The sequence below is a fragment of the Moschus berezovskii genome, chromosome 12 (genome assembly GCF_049115385.1).
Source record: "Moschus berezovskii isolate FMDL1 chromosome 12, NW_MosBer_1.0, whole genome shotgun sequence".
NCBI lineage: Eukaryota > Metazoa > Chordata > Mammalia > Artiodactyla > Moschidae > Moschus > Moschus berezovskii.
This window is the reverse complement of record NC_142471.1, coordinates 63621791-63646432: the sequence shown is the minus strand read 5'-3', so window position 1 is coordinate 63646432 and position 24642 is coordinate 63621791. Positions and strand designations below refer to the sequence as shown.

Here is a 24642-nt window from a genome sequence, read left to right as displayed (position 1 = left end):
TGGTTGGAAAACTAGGAGTTTAATAGAGGAAACTTATACAACCAACTTCTGAATTTCACAGTGAGAGCTTCTATTAAATAGCTAATCAATAGTTTGACATTAGAAGGGGAGGGAATAAATTTGTGTTGGAACACATGGAGTCAATGGTAATGCAGTCTACAAATGTTTTTAAAGTTATCTTCAAGGTTTTGCATACTTAAGGTGGTAGGAGTTTCAAACTTTTTAAATGGAGGACATAGTTGTAGGGGGAATTTTGACATAAGTCATTTAAACTGGCCCATGTCACAGATCTTATGGCTCTGTGTAAGCCAGTAAGATTTTTGGACCTAACCTTAGAGGTCACTGAAGGGAAGAGAGGGTCCAAAGAGGTCCAGAGAGTAAGACAGGTCTGATACAGGATAGAGACCCAGAAGGGTAGGACAGACAGACAGGTTAAGTGTCATAGGTGTTGTAGCTGCTGTAATGTTGGCATGAAGATGCAGCCTGTGTAGTTGTGAAGTTGTGCCCGCAAAGACATGGAGCAGCAAGGCCCTATTAGGATGAATGCAAGATGTTTAATGCAATGTGAGTATGACAATGGAGATGACAAGAGCTCAAGGCTGGAATACACATGTAAGGACAGCCTGAGGGTGGATGGAGGGCCCAACATCCACCCTTAAATGGGCTTGGGTAGGGGTCTCAGCCACAGAAGGTTTTAAACAGCTGCTGAAAATCATAACTATGAAATATTTTAAAAACTCAAAGTACTGTCTCAGTGGTCAGTTCATATAAACCAAGAAATAAACCAGCAAATGAGAGTGCCCTCTTTACCCTGAAGTGTCTGCTCCCTGCCTTGGAGAAGGTGGTGTGTGGTAACCTGGAAAGGCATCAAGAGGAAGAAGGGACCTCTGCGGAGTAGTTATGGAAGACTTGGTAGGGGTGGAGGCGTTTGAGAGCTGTTGCAAGAGAGCTGTGGAACTCAGCATAGGGTGTGCCAGCAAAGAGTTGGGTGGATGACAGACATCTGACTGAAAAGGGACAGTTGTATGGACTTGAGATCATGAGCTGTAGAGGAGGAAACCCACAAATAACTATGGAACTGAGTTCAGTGGCTTTAGATCCCAGAGCCTTTTATTCCAAATCTATAGTTTTTTTCATGGAAATTAAAAAATACATTTATAAAATTATTTGAGCCCTGATTAGAGTTTAAAATATAAAAGTGGTAAGTGAAATCAGAAACCATGAAACAGAAAAAATATTAACCATCACTTTCGATTGTTTCTGACTTTTCTGTACTATTGACTCAAGTAGTTTGTTCGTACTTGTTTGATAGCCTTTAAGATAGCATTCAGACAGGGCAGCTGACATAAAGCTGCAGTTTGCTCATCCCAGAACACGACGGTTGTCAAAATATTTGGGCAAAGAATGTTGGTGAGAAGCCTGGCAGCTACTCACGAGGCGGGGATTAGAGGCAATAAAAGCTCACAACCTCAGTGCTTGCACAAGAGGTCGCCTGTAATGTCTATTTTCCGGAGGAATTCCCTGCTAATGAGGCCACTTGGCTGTTTGCCTAGTGCCATCTGGAGACCTGGAAGTGTCACATAAGTTTGTTAGGCTTTTGAGATGTTGACGTTGTAGACTTGTCTACTGACAGGTGGTGACCTTCACTGGGTTAAATGCAGAGACCTATGGCGTTGGGTTTGACTCCTTCCAGCATTCAGGCAGAAATGACGTTCAACTCCTTCCCATACCTATTTAATGGCCACTTGGTCTTCCCTGCCATTTGGTGGCATCCATTCCCCTCCCGCCCCCCGTCTGCCCCAGATTGCTCCCTCCTATATATATATGTCCATTTGATGAAGGCTCAGCATGAAGCAGAGTCAACTTACATTTCTAAGGGCCAAGACAAAACACCTAGTAGTTAAACCTTTACTGGGTTGTAGGACTTGTCACACTACTTATTAGATGATCATAATGCAAGAAATTCAGACTCCTGTGTAAAGCCCAGCTCTGGGCTCCCTGTCTGCTGTTTTGTCATTGGTGACTGTGAAACCACGTGGAAATCCCAAAGGAAATCTTGGTCCCTTTTTCTGCTTGCGGTTTAAATGGAAAAAAGATTCTGCTGGGTGTGATGCTGACTACACATTGATGTATTTTACTTCTTAATGGGCAATTTTGCTTTTGTAGAAAGGTCTTTGAAAAGCCTCTTGGTAATAGCATATTTATGTCTATAAATCAAATTGGCTCAGTTCTAACAATTTTTACATTTACGGTACAGCATAGGAGGGGGTTTCAAATATCTCTTGATTATTCTCTCACATTATTTGGGCATATGTTTTTAATTAGCAAAAAATTAACCAGACTTCAGAAATTGGTTTTTATTCCATCAAGTTAATGGTGAGTGGCTTATTTAATAAAACATGCCTGTAATTTAACACAAATAGCAGGTACAGCTGTTCGTTTGTCAATCTTTTTGCCTGTATGAAGCGTCTTGCACTGTTTTCCTTAAGGATTGGGTCACGTAGAGGGGAAATCCGTCATTTTAAATCATTATTTTCTAAGCCACTCAATATCACCAGCTATACGTTAGGTTAGGTGGTTACTGCAGCAAGCTCCAGTCACGGCTGGACGAGGGAATGTGGAGAAAGCTGAGAGGATCCTAATCGTCGTTTTTTTTCTGCGCCAAAAGCGACCCAAAGAGAAGATTCGCTTCATCCCCACAAGGAAATGGTTCTCCGAAAAGCACATAGCGAGCTGGTAGTGGGGATAGCTCGCATTGGGTTCTGGTCCGGCGCCCAGAGCTCTAGCCACTGCCTCCTGTTTTCAGCCACGTGTGCACCGGGGAGTTGTAAAGCGAATTTTGAGAATAAAGCAAGGCGGGAAGCCCAGCCTTGATCTTCAGGAGCAGCGTCGAAGAGAGGGTGGGCCAGAGGCGCTGTAACACCCAGAGAAGGGCGCCCTAGGCTCGGTGGGAGCTCGGCGGGGCCCGGGTCCTTGCCTTCAGCATCTGCGCCTCGCTCCCCTTCCTCCGAAGTTGCGGAGGTGCCGGGAAGAGGAGGGGCCTCGCCTCGGGCGCCCGAGTGATTGGCTGCCCGGGGCCCCTGGCGAGGGCTGTGCGGTCCAGCCCGGGTGGAGAGGGGCGGAGCGGTCATTGCTCCAACCACTGCCACAGTCGCAGCCGCCGCAGCCTCGGCCGCCGAGCAAGTAGCTCCGAGCAGCGGCTTCCTAGGCGCGCGGACGCGGACCAGGACGCCGCGCTCTGGGGGTTCCGCGCTCGAGCCATGCCCGGCAGCCGCGCGTAATCGCCGTGCGGGGTTGCCGCCGACCTGACTCTGTACGCGGTCCCTCGCCCGAGAGTCCAACTTTCGGTGCACTCAACTCCCTCGGTCTTGGCCGGCCGCTCGCAACCATGCCCCGTGTGACTGCGCTCGGGGCCCGTGTGCCATTGCTGCTACCTCTCCTCCTACTGCTGCTGCCGCTGCCCCGCGACGCCGTGGGGCTCGGGGAGCGCTCGGACGCCACCTGGGACTCCTCGGCGCTGGAAGGCGAGGAGAGCGCGGAGCAGCAGCTGGAGCATTACCATGACCCGTGCAAAGCCGGTAGGTGCCGCCGCCGGGGAAGTCCGGCAGAAGTTTGTCTTTGAAATGCAAACGAGGTAGTGGGCAAGCCAGCGCGGCAGTCTGTGGGGGCGGGTCACCTTTCCCCCCGCTGAGATCTCCCGGACTCCCCGAGAAAACAATGCCCCAGAAGGACTGCTTAAATACCTCTCCGGCTGGGACGTCCTGGCCCCTGGTGTGCGGCGCGCACCGGGTGGCGGCCGCGGGAATGTTCCCAAAGTGTCCGAGGCCGAGAGGGCGCCCAGGGGCTGGGGCGGGCCCCCGGGTCGCCTGACAGCCAGGTGGTCAGCACCGGCCACCGCTGGACGCGCTGAGCTGGAGCAGAGGGGCGGGAACCGGGCTGGGCGCGGCGTTCCCAGGCTCAGACGAAGCCTCTGGCTCCGATTTCATGGCATCTGTAAGTTTCACGCAAAGTTTCCCAAGATCTTGTGGTTACTCTTGGGAAGGGAGTTTAAAAAGCGAAAAGCTTCACAGCGGGCAAAAAGAAAGCGGTAGACGATTGAGAATGAGCATGACTCGAGTTGCTGCAGACTTCCGCGTAGCCCGCTCTGTGGTCGCGGCTGGGGGTCGTCCTGGGCGGGCAGAGATGGAAGCCGTCAGGTGCTCTAATCCGGACAGGAAGCCGCGCCCCGGGACGCGCGGGTGTTTCTGGCGTTAATCGTGGCCCGGGCGCTGCAGCTCGTTTCGCACTAGGGGCTCGTGTGTCCCAAGGGTAGCGGCTTCAGCCGCTGCAAAGCCCGAGCTCATGTCCCAAAGAAAGCCGTGCGTCTGGGGCAGTTCCCAGCTGGAACCGAGGGGTGCTCACAGTCCCCAAGGGTTGCTCCCACTCCCGAGAGGGTTGGTCTGAAGCCCGCCGAGCAGCTCCTGACCCGGGGCCGCGGGTAGAGGTGTTTATCTATGGGCAGGATCCGGCTGGTTCTGTGGGCGGCCCGCAGAGACTAGCGGACCGAAGGAAGCTCGCATCCTCCACGCGAAGAAGAGCAAGGTGCTTTACTTTTGTTGAATGAGGGCATGCGGTGGGCCAGTGTGGTCCCCGTTCCCTCACTCCCTGGAGAGGCTCAGTCTCCCTCTAGTAGGCTCTGTTTTCTCTTATGCGCTGGAGACAGTAATTGTCGGAGGTCTCAGATAATTTATGGGGAAATTCTCTGCACATGGAATAATGATGAAGACACTGCTTGTGTTGTTGTTACTGCAGCCAGTGTAGTCTAGGCTCTGGGTTGGACAGGTCAGAAGTCGGTGAAATCTGGGGCAGACCAGGTTACTCCGAGGCCAGAGAACCTAGGAGATTGCAAGACTTGAGAATCTTGTGGAGGCTGCCGATCAAACCAGGCTTGAGGGCCTGGTCTTACCCTGAAGGAAGATTTCTCCAGAATAACAGTCCATTGCTGTACCTTGTGGGGTTTCTGAGCTAGGAGGGACAGAGTTGATCCCTGGGTAATTTGAGAGAATATCCACAGGTAGCATGTCCTGACTGAGGTGTCTCGATCCTCACTGGACCTAGGACCCAACCAGGCTTGAAGAGACTCTGGAGCACTGAATGGTGGCCTTGCCTGAGAAGGGCACTGAGGATACAAAACTGGGATGGGGGCTAAATGGAGATCAGCCATCAGCCATCACCTGCACCTGTCAGATCCTGGATTTTACTGGATGTGAACCAGGGGACCTGTGGGAAGCAGTGTGGACCTGGACTGGGGTAGCAGTCAGTGTGCTGGAGAATGTATCGAGCACCTCTAGGACGCCGGGTGCTCATCGGGGCCCTGTGAATCTGGGTGAAAGAGATACATGTCTTGCCTGGGAGCTCTCCAGCTACTGGTCTCAGCTTTGTGGAAAAACACTAAGGCAGCATGGGGCCTCATTTTTCTCCAATAATTTTGGAGAAATTGCTAGATAACCAGGGCATGCATGTTTTGCGACTCTTCCCAGATGGGATGGGATGGGTGGGCAGGGCTAGGAAAGTAGGTGTAGGGTTTCAGCCAGTTCTGAGCATCCTCCACAGCCATCGTCCATCCTCCCAACTCCCTGACCTCTCCCTCATGCATGCCAATGCTAAGAGTGTCCAGAAGAGGGCGATGGCAAGGGAGCCATCAATAGGCTCAGGCTTCTGGAAATGCCCTGAGCGAAGGAACAGCCTTCTAAGGACAATAAGCAGTTCACCAAGGACTGGCATCTCAGTGAAAGGATGTGCCTCTCGGCTTGCAGAGAACACTGCCTTTGCTGGTTCTATATTCAAACCAAACCTTAAAGGGTAGCCTGTCCTCCTATCCCAGTCACATGCTAATCCCTGACTACTCTTGGCCAGAGCCCCTTGCCTAGGACCTGCCTTGGGTCTTCGAATCTAAAATACCTCCCACTTGCCCTTCTTGAGCCAGGGGGGTCTCCATTCTGTGGAGGATGCAGAGTGCAGACAGAGAGTCTGGGGTCTATTCCTAGCCTCTCAGGAGCTGTGTTCCTTGGCATGTTCCTCTCTGAGTCTTAGCTCCTCATCCATAGAGTGAAACTGTTGGACTAGTTAGGGTGGCAGGCTGCCAGGTCCAGGGAGCTGGCTCCCTTAGTCCACATCAGCCACCTTCACACCTTGTGAGCCCTTGAGTTTGTGCCCCTGGCTCCTTCCTTCTGTATGGTTCTATGACCTTTGCGTCCAGCTCAGGCTCTCAGAGGTTGACCAAACTGGTCAGTGTCCTGTCATTTACACTTTTACCATTTGTTCATTTCACTATTTACTCTGTCATTTACAAACTGTGTGACCTTGGGCAAGTCACTTGATTTATCTGTGCCTTAGTTTCCTCATTTGTAAATAAGGATGATTCCTAATAGGTTAGTGTGCTTAGGACAGTACCTGACTTATAGTTAAGTGCTTGATAAACAGATTTCCTAGAAACTTGTTGAAAGAACATCTTTATGCTGATCTTTGGAGTAAGTTTTGAATTGTGAAATTTAAATTTACTAATAGACAATCTAATTGAGGAACTTCACTGGTGGTCCAGTGGTTAAGAATCCATCTTCCAATGCAGGAAACTTAGGTTCGATCCCTTGTCAGGGAACTAAGATCCCACATGTCTTGGGACACCTAAGCCCACATGCCGCAACAAAGATTCCAGCTGCTGCAACTAAGACCTGATTCAATCGGACAAATAAATAAATATATTTTTTAAAACCAATCTATTTAATGCTGTAAAAAGGAATGCTTTCGAATCATATGATCTTGAAATGGGAGTGGACCTGAAAAGTGCTCCTCACCTGGGGTTGGTAAGATGAGTGGGGCTTCCTGGGTGTGGTCTCTGTCTGGTAGCCCATGGGTCTGCTGTTTGCTTTTCATCTGACACTGCGAATGAGGTCAAGAGTTTGACTGAGTAAATTGCAAGATATCCTTTCAACCACCATGTCCCTGAGAACAACTTTCGCAAAGCTTCTGAGAGCTTCTCCAGCCTGCTTGCCCTCACTCGTAATTCCTTAGCTGCATCCAGAGCCAGAGGCCTGGATCCTTATTCTGACCCTGCTTCTTACTGTCCGTACGGCCTGGAGCAAGTCCTTTACCTCTCCGTGCCTTAGTTTTCTCATCTGCAAAATGGGGATGGGGACAAAACTGCTTCTAGGGCAGACATAAGGCTAGTTGTAGCTGTATTTCTGAGAGGGCAGGGTCTTAGACAGGACTTCTGTGTAGATAGATTGTTTAGGAGGTGATCCCAAGCAGCAGGGTGAAGGAGCAGGGCAAGTATGACCAGGAAAGAGGAAATCCAATGAAGGGAGAGAAATCCAGGTAACTGCTTTAAGTTAATAGGGCTATGTTCCCACCTAGCTCTTCCATAAGGCCTCCCAGAATTATCTGCCCAGGAAACAGGAGCCTGGAACATGTATACAAAAGCTGCTGTTTCTTCGTTGTTTGCTCCCTTTTCCAGCTTTTATCCCTGTGTAGAAAACCACCCGAACTCTGTAGTATTGAACAACTGCCATTTTACTCTGTACGTGAGTCTGTAGATAAGGAGTTTGGAAAAGGGAACAGCAGAAATGATCTGCCTCTGTCCCACAGTGTCTGACCCTCTGTTGGGTAGGTGTGCAGGCTGAGGGTGACTTGACAGCTGGGAGCTGGCATCATTGGAGGCTCACTGGTTCTCTCACATCTGGCAGCTGAGGCTGGCTATTGCCCAGGGCCTCAGTTGAACTGTTGACCAGAACCTACAGGTGGCCTCTCTGTATGTTCTCTCCCTGTGCGCTGGTTAGGCTTCCTCACAGCATGGCAACTGGATTCTAGGTGCACGCATCCCAAGGGAATTGGATGGCAGCTGCATTTCCTCATGACCTTGCCTCGGGAGCTACATAACATCTCTTCTGCCATAGTTATAAGCTCTCCCAGATTCAAGGGACATGAACATAGCCCACCTATCCAAGGGAGGAGTGTTAAAGTCACATTGTTAAAAGAGCATGTGGAATGACTTCCCTGGTGGTCCACTGGCTAAGACTCCGTGCTCCCAATGCAGGGGGCCTGAGTTCAATCCCTGATTGGTGAACTAGGATCCCACATACTTCAATTAAGCACATACTCCACAAATACTGAGCCCAGGTGTGCTCCAGGGCCTGCGTGTAGCAACTAGAGAAGCTGGTGCACTGCAGAGAAGAACCCAACACAGCCTAAATAAATAAATATGTAAAACACCTTAAAGAAAAAAAAGAGCATGTGGAATGGGGGATGTTGTTGCCACCAGTTTGGGAGAAGGTGACACTCCTTGAGGCATGAACTTCCCTGCTCCTCTGTGTGTGGTTGCCATGGGCTCTTGATTCAGAAAAAGTTCTCAAGTAGCCATGCAGTGGATGCAAGGAACTGAGGATCTGGGACTCAGGTCACCAGGAGTGTCTACCTAAGGCTGAAACAATATGCAAATACATAGCCTTTTGGGTTTATAAAAGTAGAGTTGACAGCCAGCTTTAGTTTTCAGTTGGTGGCTTAATAAATGCCAGGCCTTCACATATGATAAACATACATATTCCTCCATGAATAAATACAGTCAGCAGTCCCTGATGGCTAATGGCAGCAGAGCTGGGGTAAGGAGGCTGGCCTGGGAACTAGTTCATTTCCCAGGAGCAACTTTTCAGGCCTTCCTCACACTTTGAGACCTGACTCTGCCTGGAATTTTGGGCCCCACTCCATCTTGTCGTTCTCTCCCAGAGACAGTGACCTTACAATCAGTTCCTCATTTTGGGGGACACCAGAGTCCTCTTTAAGATGGCCCTCTCTGGGGCCGCTCCTACCTGCAAGCTCTCAGGTTACTGATGTGAGGCTGGAATGTCAGACTGTGTGAGGCCAGTAACGGTTGTCCGCCTCGGTCACTGCTGTAAGCCCAGTGCCCCGCAGCACATCGCAGGTACTCTTCAGTATTCGCTGATCGAGGGAAGGATGATTCTGCCTGGCCCTGCCTCGGTCCGTGGCTTAAGGACCCTCCAAGCTTGCTGTCAACCTGGAAAGGGAAGCAGAGCCAGCTGAGTGGCCAGCAGCTCCTCCTGAGAGAGCTCCAGGTGGAGAGTGGGGCTGTGGAGTCCTGGGCAGCACTCCCAGGGTTTCCTTCCTTCATGGAAGAGGCAGGCACCCCAGATTCTTAAGCACAGATGTGAGGCTCCCGTGGTGCCTCCTAGAAGCCTGTCTCCCTGCCGTAGCCTGTCCCTAGTGTGGGAGCCACCATCTCCCTGGCACCTTGTCTTTCCCCAGGGGCCACACCCAGGCGAGGGCGGCTGACAGTTTCACAACTTTGTTTTTATCCTGCTTGTCTTGGTGTCCTTGCTGATTCAGGCAGGTGCTGATTTGATGGAGTCAAAATATTCCAGAGCTTCATGGAAATGAAATGTTGATCTTTTCCTCTTCTCCAGGCAGGAGCTGCATCTAATCCACCTTGGTTTTCCAATTTTTTACCCCTGAAGTGCCCCGGGGCAGGGCATGAGATGGTTAAGAGCCCGGGCTTTGACAGTTGATGGACTGGGGTCCAAAATCTGCTGCCGGTGCAAGGCTTTGTGACCTTTAGAAAGTTACTTAACCTCTCTGAGCCTGTTTCCTCCCTTGAGGAGACTCCAAATATTCACTTCTCAGGGTTGCCAAGGACTGAGTGATACAGTGTTTGTCACGTGCTCAGCACTGTTTCTGGACAAGGCAAGAGTTCAGTGATGGGTATGTATGTCCCTAGAGCACAGAGCAGGTGCTCCCAGTACTTCCTGAACTTGTGGTGAAACGCTCCAGAGGAATTTGAGTGTTTGTGATACGTGAACAAGTGATTTCACGTAGTAGAGTTAGTTAGAGATTCTTAAGTTCAGATCTGATCATTATTGGCAAACAGCGTCTCAAAAGTAAGTGAAGGATGAATTTTAGGAAAAAGTTGAGGATGGGCCAAGGCAGAGCTAGGGGAGGAAACACACTGTCTTGGCTTCTGCAGAGAGACACGGCTGCCCATGCTGAGGATTCAGTTAACCGAGCAGGTAGAGAACAGGTGGCCTTCAGGTGCCCAACAGAGCCAAGAGGTCCCAGCCAGGGCCATGACTCAGGCTAGGGTGCAACATCTGGGGGAGGGAAGGTCAGAAGGGGAAGGCATCAGCCCCTTTTGGGTGAGGATGTTCCAAGAGCTGAAAGATAGCAAGAACACCACCCCATTGACCTCCAGTCCAGGCCCCAGAGCAGACGAACAGCTGGAATAGTTTCCATTTTGCATCTGGAGACAAACCCTGAGGCCAAGACCTTCTGCCTGACATTGGTGCTCCTTTGACTTACGATGCTGGCTCTGTAGGTGGAGCTCAATAGTGGAGGCAAAGACTCCAAGAAGGTCCCCAACTCTGACATCAGTGGGACCCGTGTTTCCATCTTTCTCCTGCCTGGTGATGCTGCAGTCAGCATCTTGCACCCTCTCCTGGGGGTGGCATGTGTGCGGGGGAGTGTCCTTTATTCCTCTGTCCAGCATAGAGAGAGGAGAGGAGGAGCCATCACAACAGCCTTCCATCTGCAGGGTGTCTGGCACCTGCAGGGCCAGGTCCTGGGTGCTAAGGAGCTAAGTGCCAATGAGACCTCAGCCCTGTCCCGGGAGCTCCTGGGCATGGCCTCCTCAGTGGGAAGATGCTCCTGATGGAAGCCGAATGCAGACAGGCAGCAGCCCTCCCACCCAGCAGCGCCTCCCGTCAGACCTGGACCTCCCCTTACCACTGCTTCTGCTGCCACTCTCAGGGTTCTCCCCGGCCCGGGTTGTGGTTATTTGAGCACCTGGCTCCTCGCCTGATGTTTGACCACCTAGCGTGTTGGTTTGGTACCCAAGCTTTGGAATCAGGCTGACTTGTATTTCCCTTTTCATCTCTGTCACTTACTAGCCGTGAGAGCTTGAGCAACTCCTCAGCTGTAAAGCCTCAGTTTCCTCTTTGACATAATACAGTTAATAGAAACTCTTATTTCACAGGCAGTTGTTGAATGAAAGGCACTTGGCACTGTGCTTAGCAAATAGAAGCACTCAATATTTGTGAAATATTGCTATCATTTTGTGGCCTCTGAAACACCTGTCATGTGCATTAAATTGAATTACATGAACAGCATCACTTTCTATTCCTCTGAGAGCTCTGAGGAGTGAGCTGACTCTGGAGACAAATTGCCCGAGTTCATATCCCAGCTCTCACACTAAATGACTTTGAGACCCTAAGCGAGCCGCTTAAGCTTTCTGGATCTCCATTTCTTCACCCATAAAATGTGGTTACTGGTATCTACCACAGAGGGTGATTATAAGTTAGATGAGTTGATACAGACTTAGAATAGTACTTGGAACATAGTAAACTGAATAATATTCAATAAATATTATTGTTTTTATTATTATCATTCCATAGAAATCCAACAAGGGTTCAAAGAGCAGGAAATAACAGGAGCAGATGATGATTTCAGAGTTTTATGTTTCCTAGTGATGCTGATGGTAGTAGTTCTTCTATATCCAGACCTTGACCTAAAAACAAACCTTCCATGGCTCTCATTGGCTTCCTTGATGTTTGGCTGGGTTGGGGGGTCGTTCCCTGTGCTGCAAGCCAAACAGATGTCCAGGTCTCACGCTAGAAGCCAGCTCTTGAATGGAGATGTGTGATTGGTGTTAAATCTGAGCCTCTGTTCAGTCCGTGGTTTTCCCAGCCACTCTTCTTTCCAAAAGCATTCCTCCCGGTCCAAATAGCCAAGATGCAAGCAGGATTTGGGCTCACATTGCATTCGATGGCAGTGCACATCCTTCTGGCACACATGGTCAAGCAATCTATATAGAGGCTGTAGCTCCATTGGTCTCCAAACCTTTGCCTTCTCACCCCTCACTATGTTTTTCAAGAGGAAGAATAATGATATTAACCCCCACAGTGGTTACAGCATTGCCTTAGCATTGTTTTTAAAGCTCTTTTCCTTCCATTCTCTCCACTGGTCTTTTAGAGAGCCAGGAGATGATCCAGGCACTCATGAGAGGTGTTCTGACATCTTATGATCTTGTGGGTATTGCAGGATAGGTGTCTGCCCAGGGGAGGCTGGGCTAGGACCCACACAGGACACTGAACTTGTAATCTGTGAGACAAACACCTCAAACACCTGTTCTCCCCTTGAAACCATGGTCTCTCCAATCCTGGAACAGCTTCCCTTCTCCTGGCTCCCCCACCCCCAATCAACAAGCATCTCCCACTGCTCATTCTGATGGTCATATTTTCTACTTGTTCTCCAGAGCACCGTAACCCTCCTCCTTCTCCCTACCCTCTTCTCTGTCCTTGGCTAACAACCCAACAAGGATAAGACAGTTCTGGCCTTCAAAATATTCTTAGTCCCAAAGCAGGGGGAAGAATAAATGAATAATAAAAATGCATCTTTCATCCTCTCTGCTGCCGCATCCCTTTCCTACCAGGCCCAGATAAGTGTCTGGGTGTCAGGTCAGTTGAGGACAATGGGTCCAGCCACTCTCCCCTCCCCAGAAGGAGAGAACTTCGATGGCCCATGATTTCCAAAGAGGCTCTGGTTGAGTGGCAGCCTGGGTGGCAGCAGAGCAATGAAATATCCTTTATAAGGGACTACTTTTGGCATCTGGCAGCCCGTGGCCTAAAGCTTGCCTATGTCCTCATTGCTTGTGTGGCTTTGATTAAGTTTCTTAACCTCTCTGAGCTTCAGTTTCCTTATTGGGAAAATAATGTGAAAACCCATCAACTAGATTTATTTGCAGATTGAATGAGGTAGTGAACAGAAAGTGTTTAGCAAGTGGTCATTAACTTAGCTCTTCTTCTTGCTATTATGATTACACCAGTTATGGTTCCCCATTTAAGAATTTCCCTGTAAGTGATAATCTCTCTGTGGCCTGTGCAGGCTTATCTCTCCCTCTGCAGAGAGTTCTCTTGGGATCCAGAGTGTGCAGCAAGTGATAATTTATTGCTCCACAGCTCGCTTGCTCTCATCCATGAAGCAGGGAGTGGATAACAGATAAACCAAATGCATAGAAGCAGGTTTCTCATGGTATCCTCTTAGCCCGCTCAAAATACAGTTCTGCCTGGATGCAAACATAGCAACAGGGACTGAGCTTTCCTGCTGATTGGTTACAGACCTATCTGTGATCACGCCACCCTCTATCCACTTCTGTCAATTACCAATAAATATTCTCAAGCTCGCCTGCGCGGGCACTTGAGTGTTGATGTTCAGCCCCGAGTCTTTGCCCGCTCCGCCAGCTGGGCCACTTATCTCGTGGCTCATCCTGCAATTTGCACCGAGCCTCCTCTCCTTCCTCCCACCTGGGTTACTGGCCTTGAGTTGATATGAGTCCTGCCTGAACCAGTTTCCCACAGGAGCAGGCTACCTTCCTCCCTGACTCTTTATTATCTCATGCCTGGGTCACTTCTCCTTCCCGCTGAGCCGGCACTGGTTCACCGTCCTCTCCCCCTGGGCTCAACCATGGCTTGCTGCGGTCTGGGCCCCATGGTGGCAGATGCCAAGTGGCACCTGGTGGTGATGCCAGGTGCTTCAAGCAGGAACTGGGCACCATCCTGGATACAGGTCTCTCCCTCCTTCTCTCAGGCAGTCCAACCCAAGTCCTGCCAATTCTGTTTCCAAGTTTCAGCCCATCCACTTCTCTCCCTCTTTACTGCCCCCGTTTGATCTGAACCCCACTGATTCCCACGTGGGCTATTGTGATGGTACCTGCACCCATCTCCCTGTTGCCCGCTGGTCTCCCAATCTGTTTAGGACCCTCAGTTTATGTGTCCTTGTCCCCTAAGTCCTTCCCAGGCCTGATCTCAATCATGTCCCTTCTCTTTAATCTCTCATCACCTTTTTTCCCTTGTACCACAGGTTTTAGAATCAGTACAATCAGTAACTAGGTATGGTCATTGGAGTGACTTTATCTGCTCGGTGCCTGTCTCAATATCAGACAATGAACTTCAAGGGGCAGAAAATTAGACTCATCTGGTTCCCCACTCACCAGCGCAGTGCTTGGCACATGATGAGTGCTCAGCCAATAGTTGCCAAATGAAAAACTGAGCAAATGAGATACCATAGAGATTTGGAAAAGGTAGCAGTCACTATGTGATAATCAAGGAAGGCTTCCTGGTAAGGGAGGTGATGAGCCCTGAGTTTGGCCTGGAAGGATGGATGGGATTTTTAAAAAAAGGAGATTCAGGGGAAAGCATTTCAGGTAAAATAAACATTATGAGTCAAAACAAGGTAGCAGGAATGCTTTGAAGTTGTCTGGAGCTGTGGCATTACCTGGCTTTCTCTGCTGAATAATAGTGACAAGATTGAAAGAGGTTTGAAACAGTGAATGTCAAGCTGAGACATTTGAAACATGCCCCTTAAGCAAGGGGGAGCTACTGATGTGTTTTGAGCAGATAGCCATTGTAAGACAAGTGATGTTTAGGATCTGTAGAAGCAGGAACTAGGAGGGCCACCAGGCGTTCTAGGCTTGGAAGCATGGAGTCCAGACTTGGGCCTCAGGAATGGAAAGGAAGGGAAGATGGGGGAGAGATATGGCTCTGTGTGTAGGACAGGTCCCAAGCTGAGTTCTGCCTCAAAGACTAGTGAGACATAAATGAGTTCATCCAGAGATGTTCAGCAAGCTTTGGGGTGCCCTTGAGATGGGCAGGAAAGGGAAATTATATTTTTAACATAAAACAGTTTTCTTAATTATACAGCACATACACATCCACTGGAGAACATTTAGAAAATACACAGAGAGCCAGCAAGAGTAAAAACTTCAGGTAATTCTATTGCCTAGGAATCACTGTTGTTAATATTTGTTGTACAGTCTTCCAAAGTTTTTCCATGCATGCTACATATATTGTTTTGAACTGCTTGTATTTCACTTTCACTTAGTACCATGAAACTTTTTTCATGACAATAAAGATGCTTAGGTAATAAATGTACTTGTATAGAAAAGGTTGGCTTGAAGCTCAACATTCAGAAAACCAAGATCATGGCATCTGGTCCCATCACTTCATGGGAAATAGATGGAAAAACAGTGGAAACAGTGTCAGACTTTATTTTTTTGGGCTCCAAAATCACTGCAGATGCTGACTGCAGCCATGAAATTAAAAGACGCTTATTCCTTGGAAGGAAAGTTATGACCAACCTTGATAGCATATTAAAAAGCAGAGACATTACTTTGTCAACAAAGGTCCGTCTAGTCAAGGCTATGGTTTTTCCCGTGGTCATGTATGGATGTGAGAATTGGACTGTGAAGAAAGCTGATCGCCGAAGAATTGATGCTTTTGAACTGTGGTGTTGGAGAAGACTCTTGAGAGTCCCTTGTACTGCAAGGAGATCCAACCAGTTCATTCTAAAGGAGATCAATCCTGGGTGTTCATTGGAAGGACTGATGCTAAAGCTGAAACTGCAATACTTTGGCCACCTCATGCGACAAGTTGACTCACTGGAAAAGACTCTGATGCTGGGAAAGGTTGGGGGCAGGAGGAGAAGGGGACGACCGAGAATGAGATGGCTGGATGGCATCAGCGACTCTGTGGACATGAGTTTGAGTGAACTCCGGGAGTTGGTGATGGACAGGGAGGCCTGGCGTGCTGTGATTCATGGGGTCGCGGAGAGTCGGACACGACTAAGCGACTGAACTGAACTGAACTGATAGCGTGTATTTTAAGTTGTTTGGTATAGATGCACTTTGCAGCAGCAGCAGCACCATAATTTAATTTAATCAATCCCCTATTGTTGGACATACAGATTTTTTTCCCCAGTCTTTTCTTGTGCTTTTGCAAATAATCATGCTGGAGTTATCCTTATTGCCTGATTTATGTGTATGTTTTAAATTATTTTCTCAGAAAAAATTCTACCCATTGAATTGTTGGGTCAAAAGTATAGATCTTTTAGGGCTTCTGATTCTCATTTTCAAATTGCCCTTCAAATTATATATACATACATATATATATATATTTTACTCTTTGTACTCTCATTAAGACTAACATTAACATTTTTATATTCTAGTTTTTAAAGTCTTTGTAGGTTTAATAAGAGAAAAATAATTTGCATTTTTTCAATTTGCATTTATATTATAATTGTGTTTCTTTTTCAAATAATTTTGAGACTTTGAAAATATATTTTGGTCATTTGTATTTATTTTGCTGTGTGCATTTCCTGTTTATGGGCTTTTTCCCTCCTTATTTATGGACTTTCTTTTTTCTTTCTGTTTATGCTCATTTTCCTAATTAGATGGTCATTTTTTAAACGTTTTGCAGGAATCATGAAAGATTAAGACTTCAACCTTTTATCTGTCATGTTTGTCGCAAATAATTTCTGAAGAGAAGATTTTTGAAAAGCAGAAAGCTTTATCACTCACTTGCTCCATGGCGATGACTGCATGGCTGGCTCAGTCAGTTAAGATTAGGTTGAACTGCTAGTAATGAACCCATGTTAATTGGCTGTGGCCATCCGGATCCAGTTGGGAGACTTGAAACCACATCAGTAATTTCAGAAGTAATTCAAAAATTTAATATAAGGATTATTAACTAGCAAAAGGGGATGACTACTAAAAGAGGCAGAGAGAACTTTAAAGAAAAGAGGGGTGGTAGAGATAGGGAGCAGTTATCAGGGAAGGAATATGTCTGGAGGAGGTCCCTCCACCCCCACAACCCTCCCAGGCTGCGACTTAATAAGAGAAGATGTGGCTGTGGCCCCCTGACAGTTGGAGAAGTTTGTTGAGATGTTGCAGGAAAAGGCTGACAAGTGGGGAAGTGCCCTTTGGAGTTTGGTCAAAACTCTGAAGGTTGGGTGCCAGTGGGTCTCCTGAGCACTGCTGGTGAGCACTCTACAGGAGCAAGAAAGATGAGACCCCCCACCCTCTTGCCACGTCCCTCTGGTGCCCTCTACTGACAAAAAACGTTTTCAGGGTTCGGATCTAGTACCACAAAGCACAAAAGATGACAAACAAGGGTGGATTTAGAGCTGATAAGCAATATATTGATAGCCGGACCACTGCCCTAAACAAGCTAGAAGTTGCTTTCTCACTTCAAAGTCGGGAGTTCTGCTATCTGTGACCAGTATGGCGGTTCTGCTCCAGGAAGTCCTCCAGGGTCCAATCTGCTTCCAGCCTGCTCCCCCACTCTCCCAAGGCTGACGCCCTTGTCTTCATGGCCCATGACAGTAGCCCAAGCTCAAACCATCACAAACACAGTCTGGAGATGGAAGGCATGGAAAAGAAAAAGGACAAAAAATGTGAGAGAAGGTTCCCAGGAGATGACATCTGTTTTCATCTCATTGGCTGAAAGTTAGTCACGTGACCACAGATAGCTATATGGGATTCTGGGAAATATTTCTTCTGGAAGGCCTGGAACTGAACATCAGAGGTTCTGTTATTTAGGGGAGAAGGGAGAAAATTGGTGGATAATAAACAGCCTCCATCCCTGCATTCTTTCTGGATTTATTTCTCCACTGATCTCCAGTAGCATACTGGGCACCTACCGACCTGGGGAATTCCTCATTCAGTATCCTATCATTTTGCTTTTCACACTGTTCATGGGGTTCTCAAGGCAAGTATACTGAAGTGGTTTGCCATTCCCTTCTCCAGTGGACCACATTCTGTCAGACCTTTCCACCATGACCCGCCTGTCTTGGGTGGCCCCAAATGACATGGCTTAGTTTCATTGAGTGAGACAAAGCTGTGGTCCGTGTAATCAGATCGACTAGTTTTCTGTGATTATGATTTCAGTGTGTCTGCCCTCTGATGCTCTCTCGCAATACCTACCGTCTTATTTGGGTTTCTCTTAACTTGGTTGTGGGGTATCTCTTCACGGCTGCTCCAGCAAAGCACAGCCGCTGCTCCTTACCTTGGACGAGGGGGTATCTCCTCACGGCCGCCCCTCCTGACCTTGAATGTGGAGTAGCTCCTCTCGGCCCTCCTGCGCCCGCGCAGCCACTGCCACTTGGACGTGGGGTTGCTCCCCTCGGCCGCTGGCCCTGGCCTCAAACGTGGTGTCGCTTCTACATGCTTGGAGCTGGACATGGAACAACAGACTGGTTCCAAATAGGAAAAGGAGTGCGTCAAGGTTGTATATTGTCACCCTGCTTATTTAACTTCTATGCAGAGTACATCATGAGGAACGCTGGGCTGGAAGAAGCACAAGCTGGAATCAAGATTGCCGGGAGAAATATCAATAATCTCAGATATGCAGATGACACCACCCATATGGCAGAAAGTGAAGAGGAACTAAAAAGCCTCTTGATGAAAGTGAAAGAGGAGAGTGAAAAAGTTGGCTTGAAACTCAACATTCAGAAAACCAAGATCATGGCATCTGGTCCCATCACTTCATGGGAAATAGATGGGGAAACAGTGGAAACAGTGTCAGACTTTTTGGGGGGGCTCCAAAATCACTGCGGATGCTGATTGCAGCCATGGAATTAAAAGACGCTTACTCCTTGGAAGGAAAGTTATGACCAACCTGCTGCTGCTGCTAAGTCACTTCAGTTGTGTCCGACTCTGTGTGACCCCATAGATGGAAGCCCACCAGGCTCCCCCGTCCCTGGGATTCTCCAGGCAAGAACACCGGAGCAGGCTGCCATTTCCTTCTTCAATGTGTGAAAGTGAAAGTGAAGTCGCTCAGTCGTGTCCGACCCTTAGCGACCCCATGGACTGCAGCCTACCAGGCTCCTCCATCCATGGGATTTTCTAGGCAAGCGTACTGGAGTGGCTTGCCATTGCCTTATGACCAACCTAGATAGCATATTAAAAAGCAGAGCCATTACTTTGCCAACAAAGGTCTGTCTAGTCAAGGCTATGGTTTTTCCAGTGGTTTTGTATGGATGTGAGAGTTGGACTGTGAGGAAAGCTGATCACCGAAGAATTGATGCTTTTGAACTGTGGTGTTGGAGAAGACTCTTGAGAGTCCCTTGGACTGCAAGGAGATCCAACCAGTCCATTCTAAAGGAGATCAGTCCTGGGTGTTCATTGGAAGGACTGATGCTAAAGCTGAAACTCCAATACTTTGGCCACCTCATGCAAAGAGTTGACTCACTGGAAAAGACTCTGATGCTGGGAGGGATTAGGGGCGGGAGGAGAAGGGGACAACAGAGGATGAGATGGCTGGATGGTATCACCGACTCGATGGACATGAGTTTGAATGAACTCCGGGAGTTGGTGATGGACAGGGAGGCCTGGCGTGCTGTGATTCATGGGGTCACAAAGAGTCGGACACAACTGAGCGACTGAACTGAACTGAACTGGAACATCCTCTGCCATAAGAGCCCACACGTGCTGTACCTTTATGAAGAAAATTTAGGCAAAATCATGATATGCTTATGACCATTAGTGAACATTGACTAGACACACAAGGTGAAATCTTAGGGTAAAATCTTTTAGAATGTGTAAGTTGGAAGTTACCATTGAAATTATTTATTCTGTTTTATGAGAACCCTTACGGCCTAGAAGGGCAGTAATGTGTCCAAGGTCACATGGATAACTCCTGGCATGCCGGGAGGTGGACCCCAGCTCTCCTTTACTTTCCACCTAGTGTATCTTTCCACTGTCTGCACTGCTTAGGTTCTCCAGTGAGCCTTTGTTTTCAGAATGAGTCCTGCTTAATTGCACTGGTAACTTAATGCTCGAAAAGAGATCATTCCACAGTGGAGATATCAGGGCTTATGAGATATGCCTGACCCTGGAATCAGGCACATAAGATGCAAAGTTAGAGTCTAGGAATCCTCTGGCTTTTAGAACCTAAACTGCACCCTTTTCTCCGTGACTTATTGGAGGCCATGTGAGCTTAGGCTATGGGAACACAGCAGGTGTGAGACAGCAGTAAGTCCTTTGCTGCTGGAATTAAGCAGTGAGAAGTGTTATCTTAGGCCAAAGTAGCCATTCATCTTACCAGTCAGAATGCCATCTTCCTATTTAGCTATGGAAATAATGGGAGGATTTTCTTAGAACAGGATATAAGATGGCAGCAGGAAACAGACTTTAGCCCTGGATGTTTCAAATGAAGAGATTTTCATGAAGGGTCTACTGTCAGAGGCAGGGAACAGAGAAGAGCACAAGGCACCCAGAGACTACCAAGTCTCCCCTGGGGCTGAAGAAATGGGAAGTGAGATGTGTTACAGGAGCTCCAGCTTCTGTGCAGGAGGGTAGCTGGCTGAGTCACTTGAAGTATAGTTGATTTCCATTATTGTGTTAGTTTCACGTATACAGCATAATGATTCAGGGTTTTTTTTGCAGGTTATAGTCCAGTATAGGTAGCTATAAGACAATGGGTATAATTCCTTATGCTATACAGTGTATCCTCCTTGCCTATCTATTTTATATATAGTAGTTTGAATCTGGCACCAAAGTAGGGAGAAAGCAGGGAAGAAATGCCTACAGCTCTCTCCCCTCTTCACTCTGATCAGCCAGGGTGTCCTCCTGATTGAATGCAACCAGAAGCCAGAGAGCAGGGAGATGTGGAGGAAGCAGTCCACAGGCTCTGCCTTCCTGGGCACAGAGCAGGGCAGAGAGGGTGGAAAGTAAGTATAAAAAGGATAGCTTGAGTCACAGCTCAGGCCTTGCTGCAAGTATTCTTTTCTGTGGATGGAACTGTTTTTAGTATCTTTACAATATACATTTGTAAATGGCCAGGTGTGGCACCTCTGATGCCACTCCTTCTTCTAGGTCAGTGGCAGACATGACTAATTGATCACCGCTCCTTTTCCTGTGGGTCCAAGAAGTCACCTGTGGGCATGTGAGGGGCTTCCCAGGTGGTGCTAGTGGTAAAGAACCCATCTGCCAGTGCAGGAGACCTAAGAGCCTGGGGTTCGATCCCTGTGTTGGGAAGATCCCCTGGAGGAGGAAGTGGCAACCCACTCCAGTATTCTTTCGTGAAGAATCCCAGAGCCTGGTACGCTATAGTCTATAGGGTAGCTAAGAGCCAGACACAGCTGAAGTGACAGCACGCACGCACACACAAATGCACAGACATGTGAAATGAAATAGATTTGGAGCTGTAAAACTTAACTAGCCTTGCAGATATGGCCTATCTGCTCATGCCAGACTGGTAGAGAATCTTTTTTTCAGGGGAGTTAGCTGACCAGGTATTTCTTAAGCCAAGTGAATCCTGCTTGGAACATGGATCTAAAGTGCATTGGTGCAAAGTTACTGTAATACAGATGAGGAGGCAAGACAGAAGGTAATGTCTGCCTTGAGCAAGGGAGCCTCTTGGCTCCTCTGGAAAGTAGGATGATGCCAACCAAGGCAGAAAGCAAACCTGGGTGTTCTCTTGAGATGGGATCAGCTTTCAGAGCTGAGTTGCTCTGTGGTACCCATCTGTTTGTGGTGCTCTCCTAGGTCCTGACTGACCTTAAAAAGATTTTTGTTGAGTATAGTTGATTTACAGTATTGTGTTGGTTTCAGGTTTACAGCACAATGATTCAGAGTTTTTTTGCGTATTATGTTCATTATAGGATATTACAAGATAATAGGTAAATTTCCATATCCTATACAGTCTATCCTTCTTGCCTATTTTATATATATAGTAGTTTGTATCTGTTATTCCTCAGAGAAGGCAATGGCACCCCACTCCAGTACTTTTGCCTGGAAAATCTCATGGATGGAGGAGCCTGGTAGGCTGCAGTCCATGGGGTCACTAAGAGTCGGATACAACTGAGCGACTTCACTTTCACTTTTCACTTTCATGCATTGGAGAAGGAAATGGCAACCCACTCCAGTGTTCTTGCCTGGAGAATCCCAGGGGAGCCTGGTGGGCTGCTGTCTATGGGGTCACACAGAGTCGGACACAACTGAAGCAACTTAGCATGAATGGATGCATGATAGTTCTATTTTTGTTTTTATAAGGAACCTGCATACTATTTTCCATAGTGGCTGCACCAATTTACGTTCCCAACAATGGTCAAGGGTTCCCATGTCTCGAACATTTCTTATTTGTAGATTTTTTTGATGATAACCATTCTGACAAGTGTAAAGGGATACCTTATTGTGATTTTTGATGTGCATTTCTCTGATAATTAGTGATGCTAAGCATGTTTTCATGATTGACCTTTAACACAGGAAGTCCTTTGGATTCTCAGGTCCTGCTGCTTTTCTGGTGTGCACGCTCAGACCCCTGAGTTCAGACTGTAAGTGGCTTCGAATAGAAAACTCTTAGCTGGAACAAATGGCCAATGGGTTATGGACGTTGCCAGCATGATTTAGAGCATAGATGACAAATAGGTCCCAATTCACATGGCATCTCCATCCGTTTGCACCAGCTCTCTGTAGACTGTGTTGAGATGGATATGAAGGCTGTGTCCTCCTGTCCAGGGCCAGTAGGGCTGTGATTAGCTAAGGATAATTGCCCTGGGATAGAGGGGCTAAGAGGGTTGCATGTTTGTCTCATATTTGCCATCACTGGTTGATAGTCAGCAGATGTGGCTTCTAAATGTGATATTTTAAGCAAGTCAATTAACCTTCCTGGATCTTAGTTTCCTCATATGGAAAACAAGGGCATTGCTTGGATGACTTTTAAACTCTCTCCATCTTAGAAATGCCATGATTCAAACCAGTCTGTGTGTGTGTGTGTGTGTGTGTGTGTGTGTGTGTGTTCATGTAGAATCTGCAGCAAATCTGTTTGATCCAATTAAGCTATTTCCTTTTCCCCACCCATCTCTGCCATACACTTGAGTAACTAAGTCCTCCATGCCTATGAAGGCCACTTCCCCAGGCTGGAGCAGCTGGAGACCCTGGAGACAAGAGGCCTCCCATACTAAACAGATTCTCCTCTTTAATCTCAACCAAAAGATCCAGGAGGCGTGATTCACAGGTCCTCGCGTTTCCTCTCGACTCTGTCCTCTGCCAGTCTGAACCTCTTCCCTCCTGCTCTGCAAACATGCCTGAATGCAGAGTCCTGAAATTTAGGTTCATGGTTTCAAAGTTCATGGTCCTGAGAATAAACAAAAAACTATTGTGGTTGCATAGAGCTACGGACCCCATTAACACCACCCCATGAATATTTATGGCATGGAACTACAAAAGAACATAGAGGCCATATTGTATTTCCTAGAACTTTCTTTCCATCAGGTCCTTTCTCTGTGGGTCACTTTCATGTAAGCTTTGCTTATTTAGTTGCACACTTTAAGCCGATTAACTTTTCACTAAAAAAAAAAACCCTCCCTGTTTGTTTGTACATACACTCCCTTGACAAAGATTCACAGAAAACTGCTTTAAACCTGGTAAATCCCTCTGCTGGAAACTTGACGTGAACTAAATGTGTCTCTGGGTAGGATTTCCCTGTTACCCTCCCTGCCTCTGGCCCCTCCACCCCACCTCAGCCTGTTCCCTGAGAGGAATTCCAATGGTCTGAAGACTCTTCCAGGGGGTCTCTGCTCCCCTTTAGGTGACCATCTTGTGGAACATTAGAGAGGTCCTTCCTGAGTGGTGGGTTATTGGGATGGACAAATGGTAGGTCCTGGGTAGATGCCCTATGGTTCTCTAATAGAAATTGGAGTAAAATCAACATGAGAGCCAGAGGGACCTGGAGACATCACCTCCACTGCTCTCCAAACTTCAGTGAGTGAGTCACCTGTGGAGCTGGGCAGGATATGAACTTAACACGCATATTCCTGGACCCTGTCCTTAGAGAGTCTGATTCCATAAATGTGGGCAGGGCCTGGGAATCTGCATATCAACCCTCTCCTTAGAGGCTTCTAACACAGTGGTCTGTGGCCCTGCTCCAGAATCCCTGAGTTAATTCAGCTGTCTCATTGTATGGGTGAAACAAATCCCACCAAAGGGAAAAGTGGCCTGCTCAATGTCACATGCAGCCTCCCAGCGCCCTCTTCCCAGGTAGACCATGCCTGTGGTTCCATTACTGCTTTAACTCTGGCCTTTTGTGTCCCGAGAGGGAGCTGTACTGTGGAACATTTGTGATTAGGACCATGAGTGGATAATTGAAAAATGAACTTCCTGCAAGGCCAGGCCATAGGTGTAGAAATGAAAATCAAGGACTGGCCTGGTTGATGGAGGTGAGGTGCGATGAGGTCAGGTGAGTACCTGTTGGAGGTCACTCCTATGGGATAAATCCGGGACTCTGTTGATTTTGGAGTGAACCCTGGGAGGGGGCAGGCCTGTGGTCAGGATGGGCAGGAAGGTTGTGGGGAGCTGGGCAGGGAGTGGGTGTCCCCCAGCTGTGGCAGCCCTCCCTGGGCCTTCTACTCACTGGGTGGTGGGAAACAGTCCTGGGGAGGATGTGGTTGGGGACAGGAGGCAACAGCAGAGTTGAAGGGGTTTCCCTCTGACTGTCTGGGCTTCTGCCTGGCTCACAGACTTCCCAGCTCTGTAGGCTCCAAGCCAAGGGCCACTTAACATCCCCAGAATCCTCCCTCGAGACTCTCTGGATTTCAGGGGGACCACTGGGGAGAGGGTTGTGAAGGATCCTCTGGCTAGCCTCTTCTGCTCTCTGTCCCCTCCATTCACCCCTACCAGACTGCCCAGTCCAGGCCGGCCAGCAGCTCCTCTGGGAACAGAGCTTTTACCACTGACCATGAGATCAGCTCCCACCTTGCATCCCAGTTCTAGAAATAGGTCCCATATGAAGCAGTGAATGGGGCTTCAAATTCAGAGCTGAGAGGTCTGCA

General features: G+C 48.1%; 1 protein-coding gene across 1 annotated transcript in view; it reads left to right on the top strand.

Annotated features, from left to right (window-relative positions):
• Nucleotides 1–3094: 3094 nt before the first annotated feature.
• TLL2 (tolloid like 2) overlaps nucleotides 3095–24642 on the top strand; it is a 144495-nt gene continuing 122947 nt past the window's right edge. Inside the window, exon 1 of the mRNA XM_055424988.2 lies at nucleotides 3095–3578. Within this exon, the coding sequence (XP_055280963.2) occupies nucleotides 3389–3578 (190 nt within the window). The 5' untranslated portion in view covers nucleotides 3095–3388. The remainder of the gene's footprint in view (nucleotides 3579–24642) is intronic.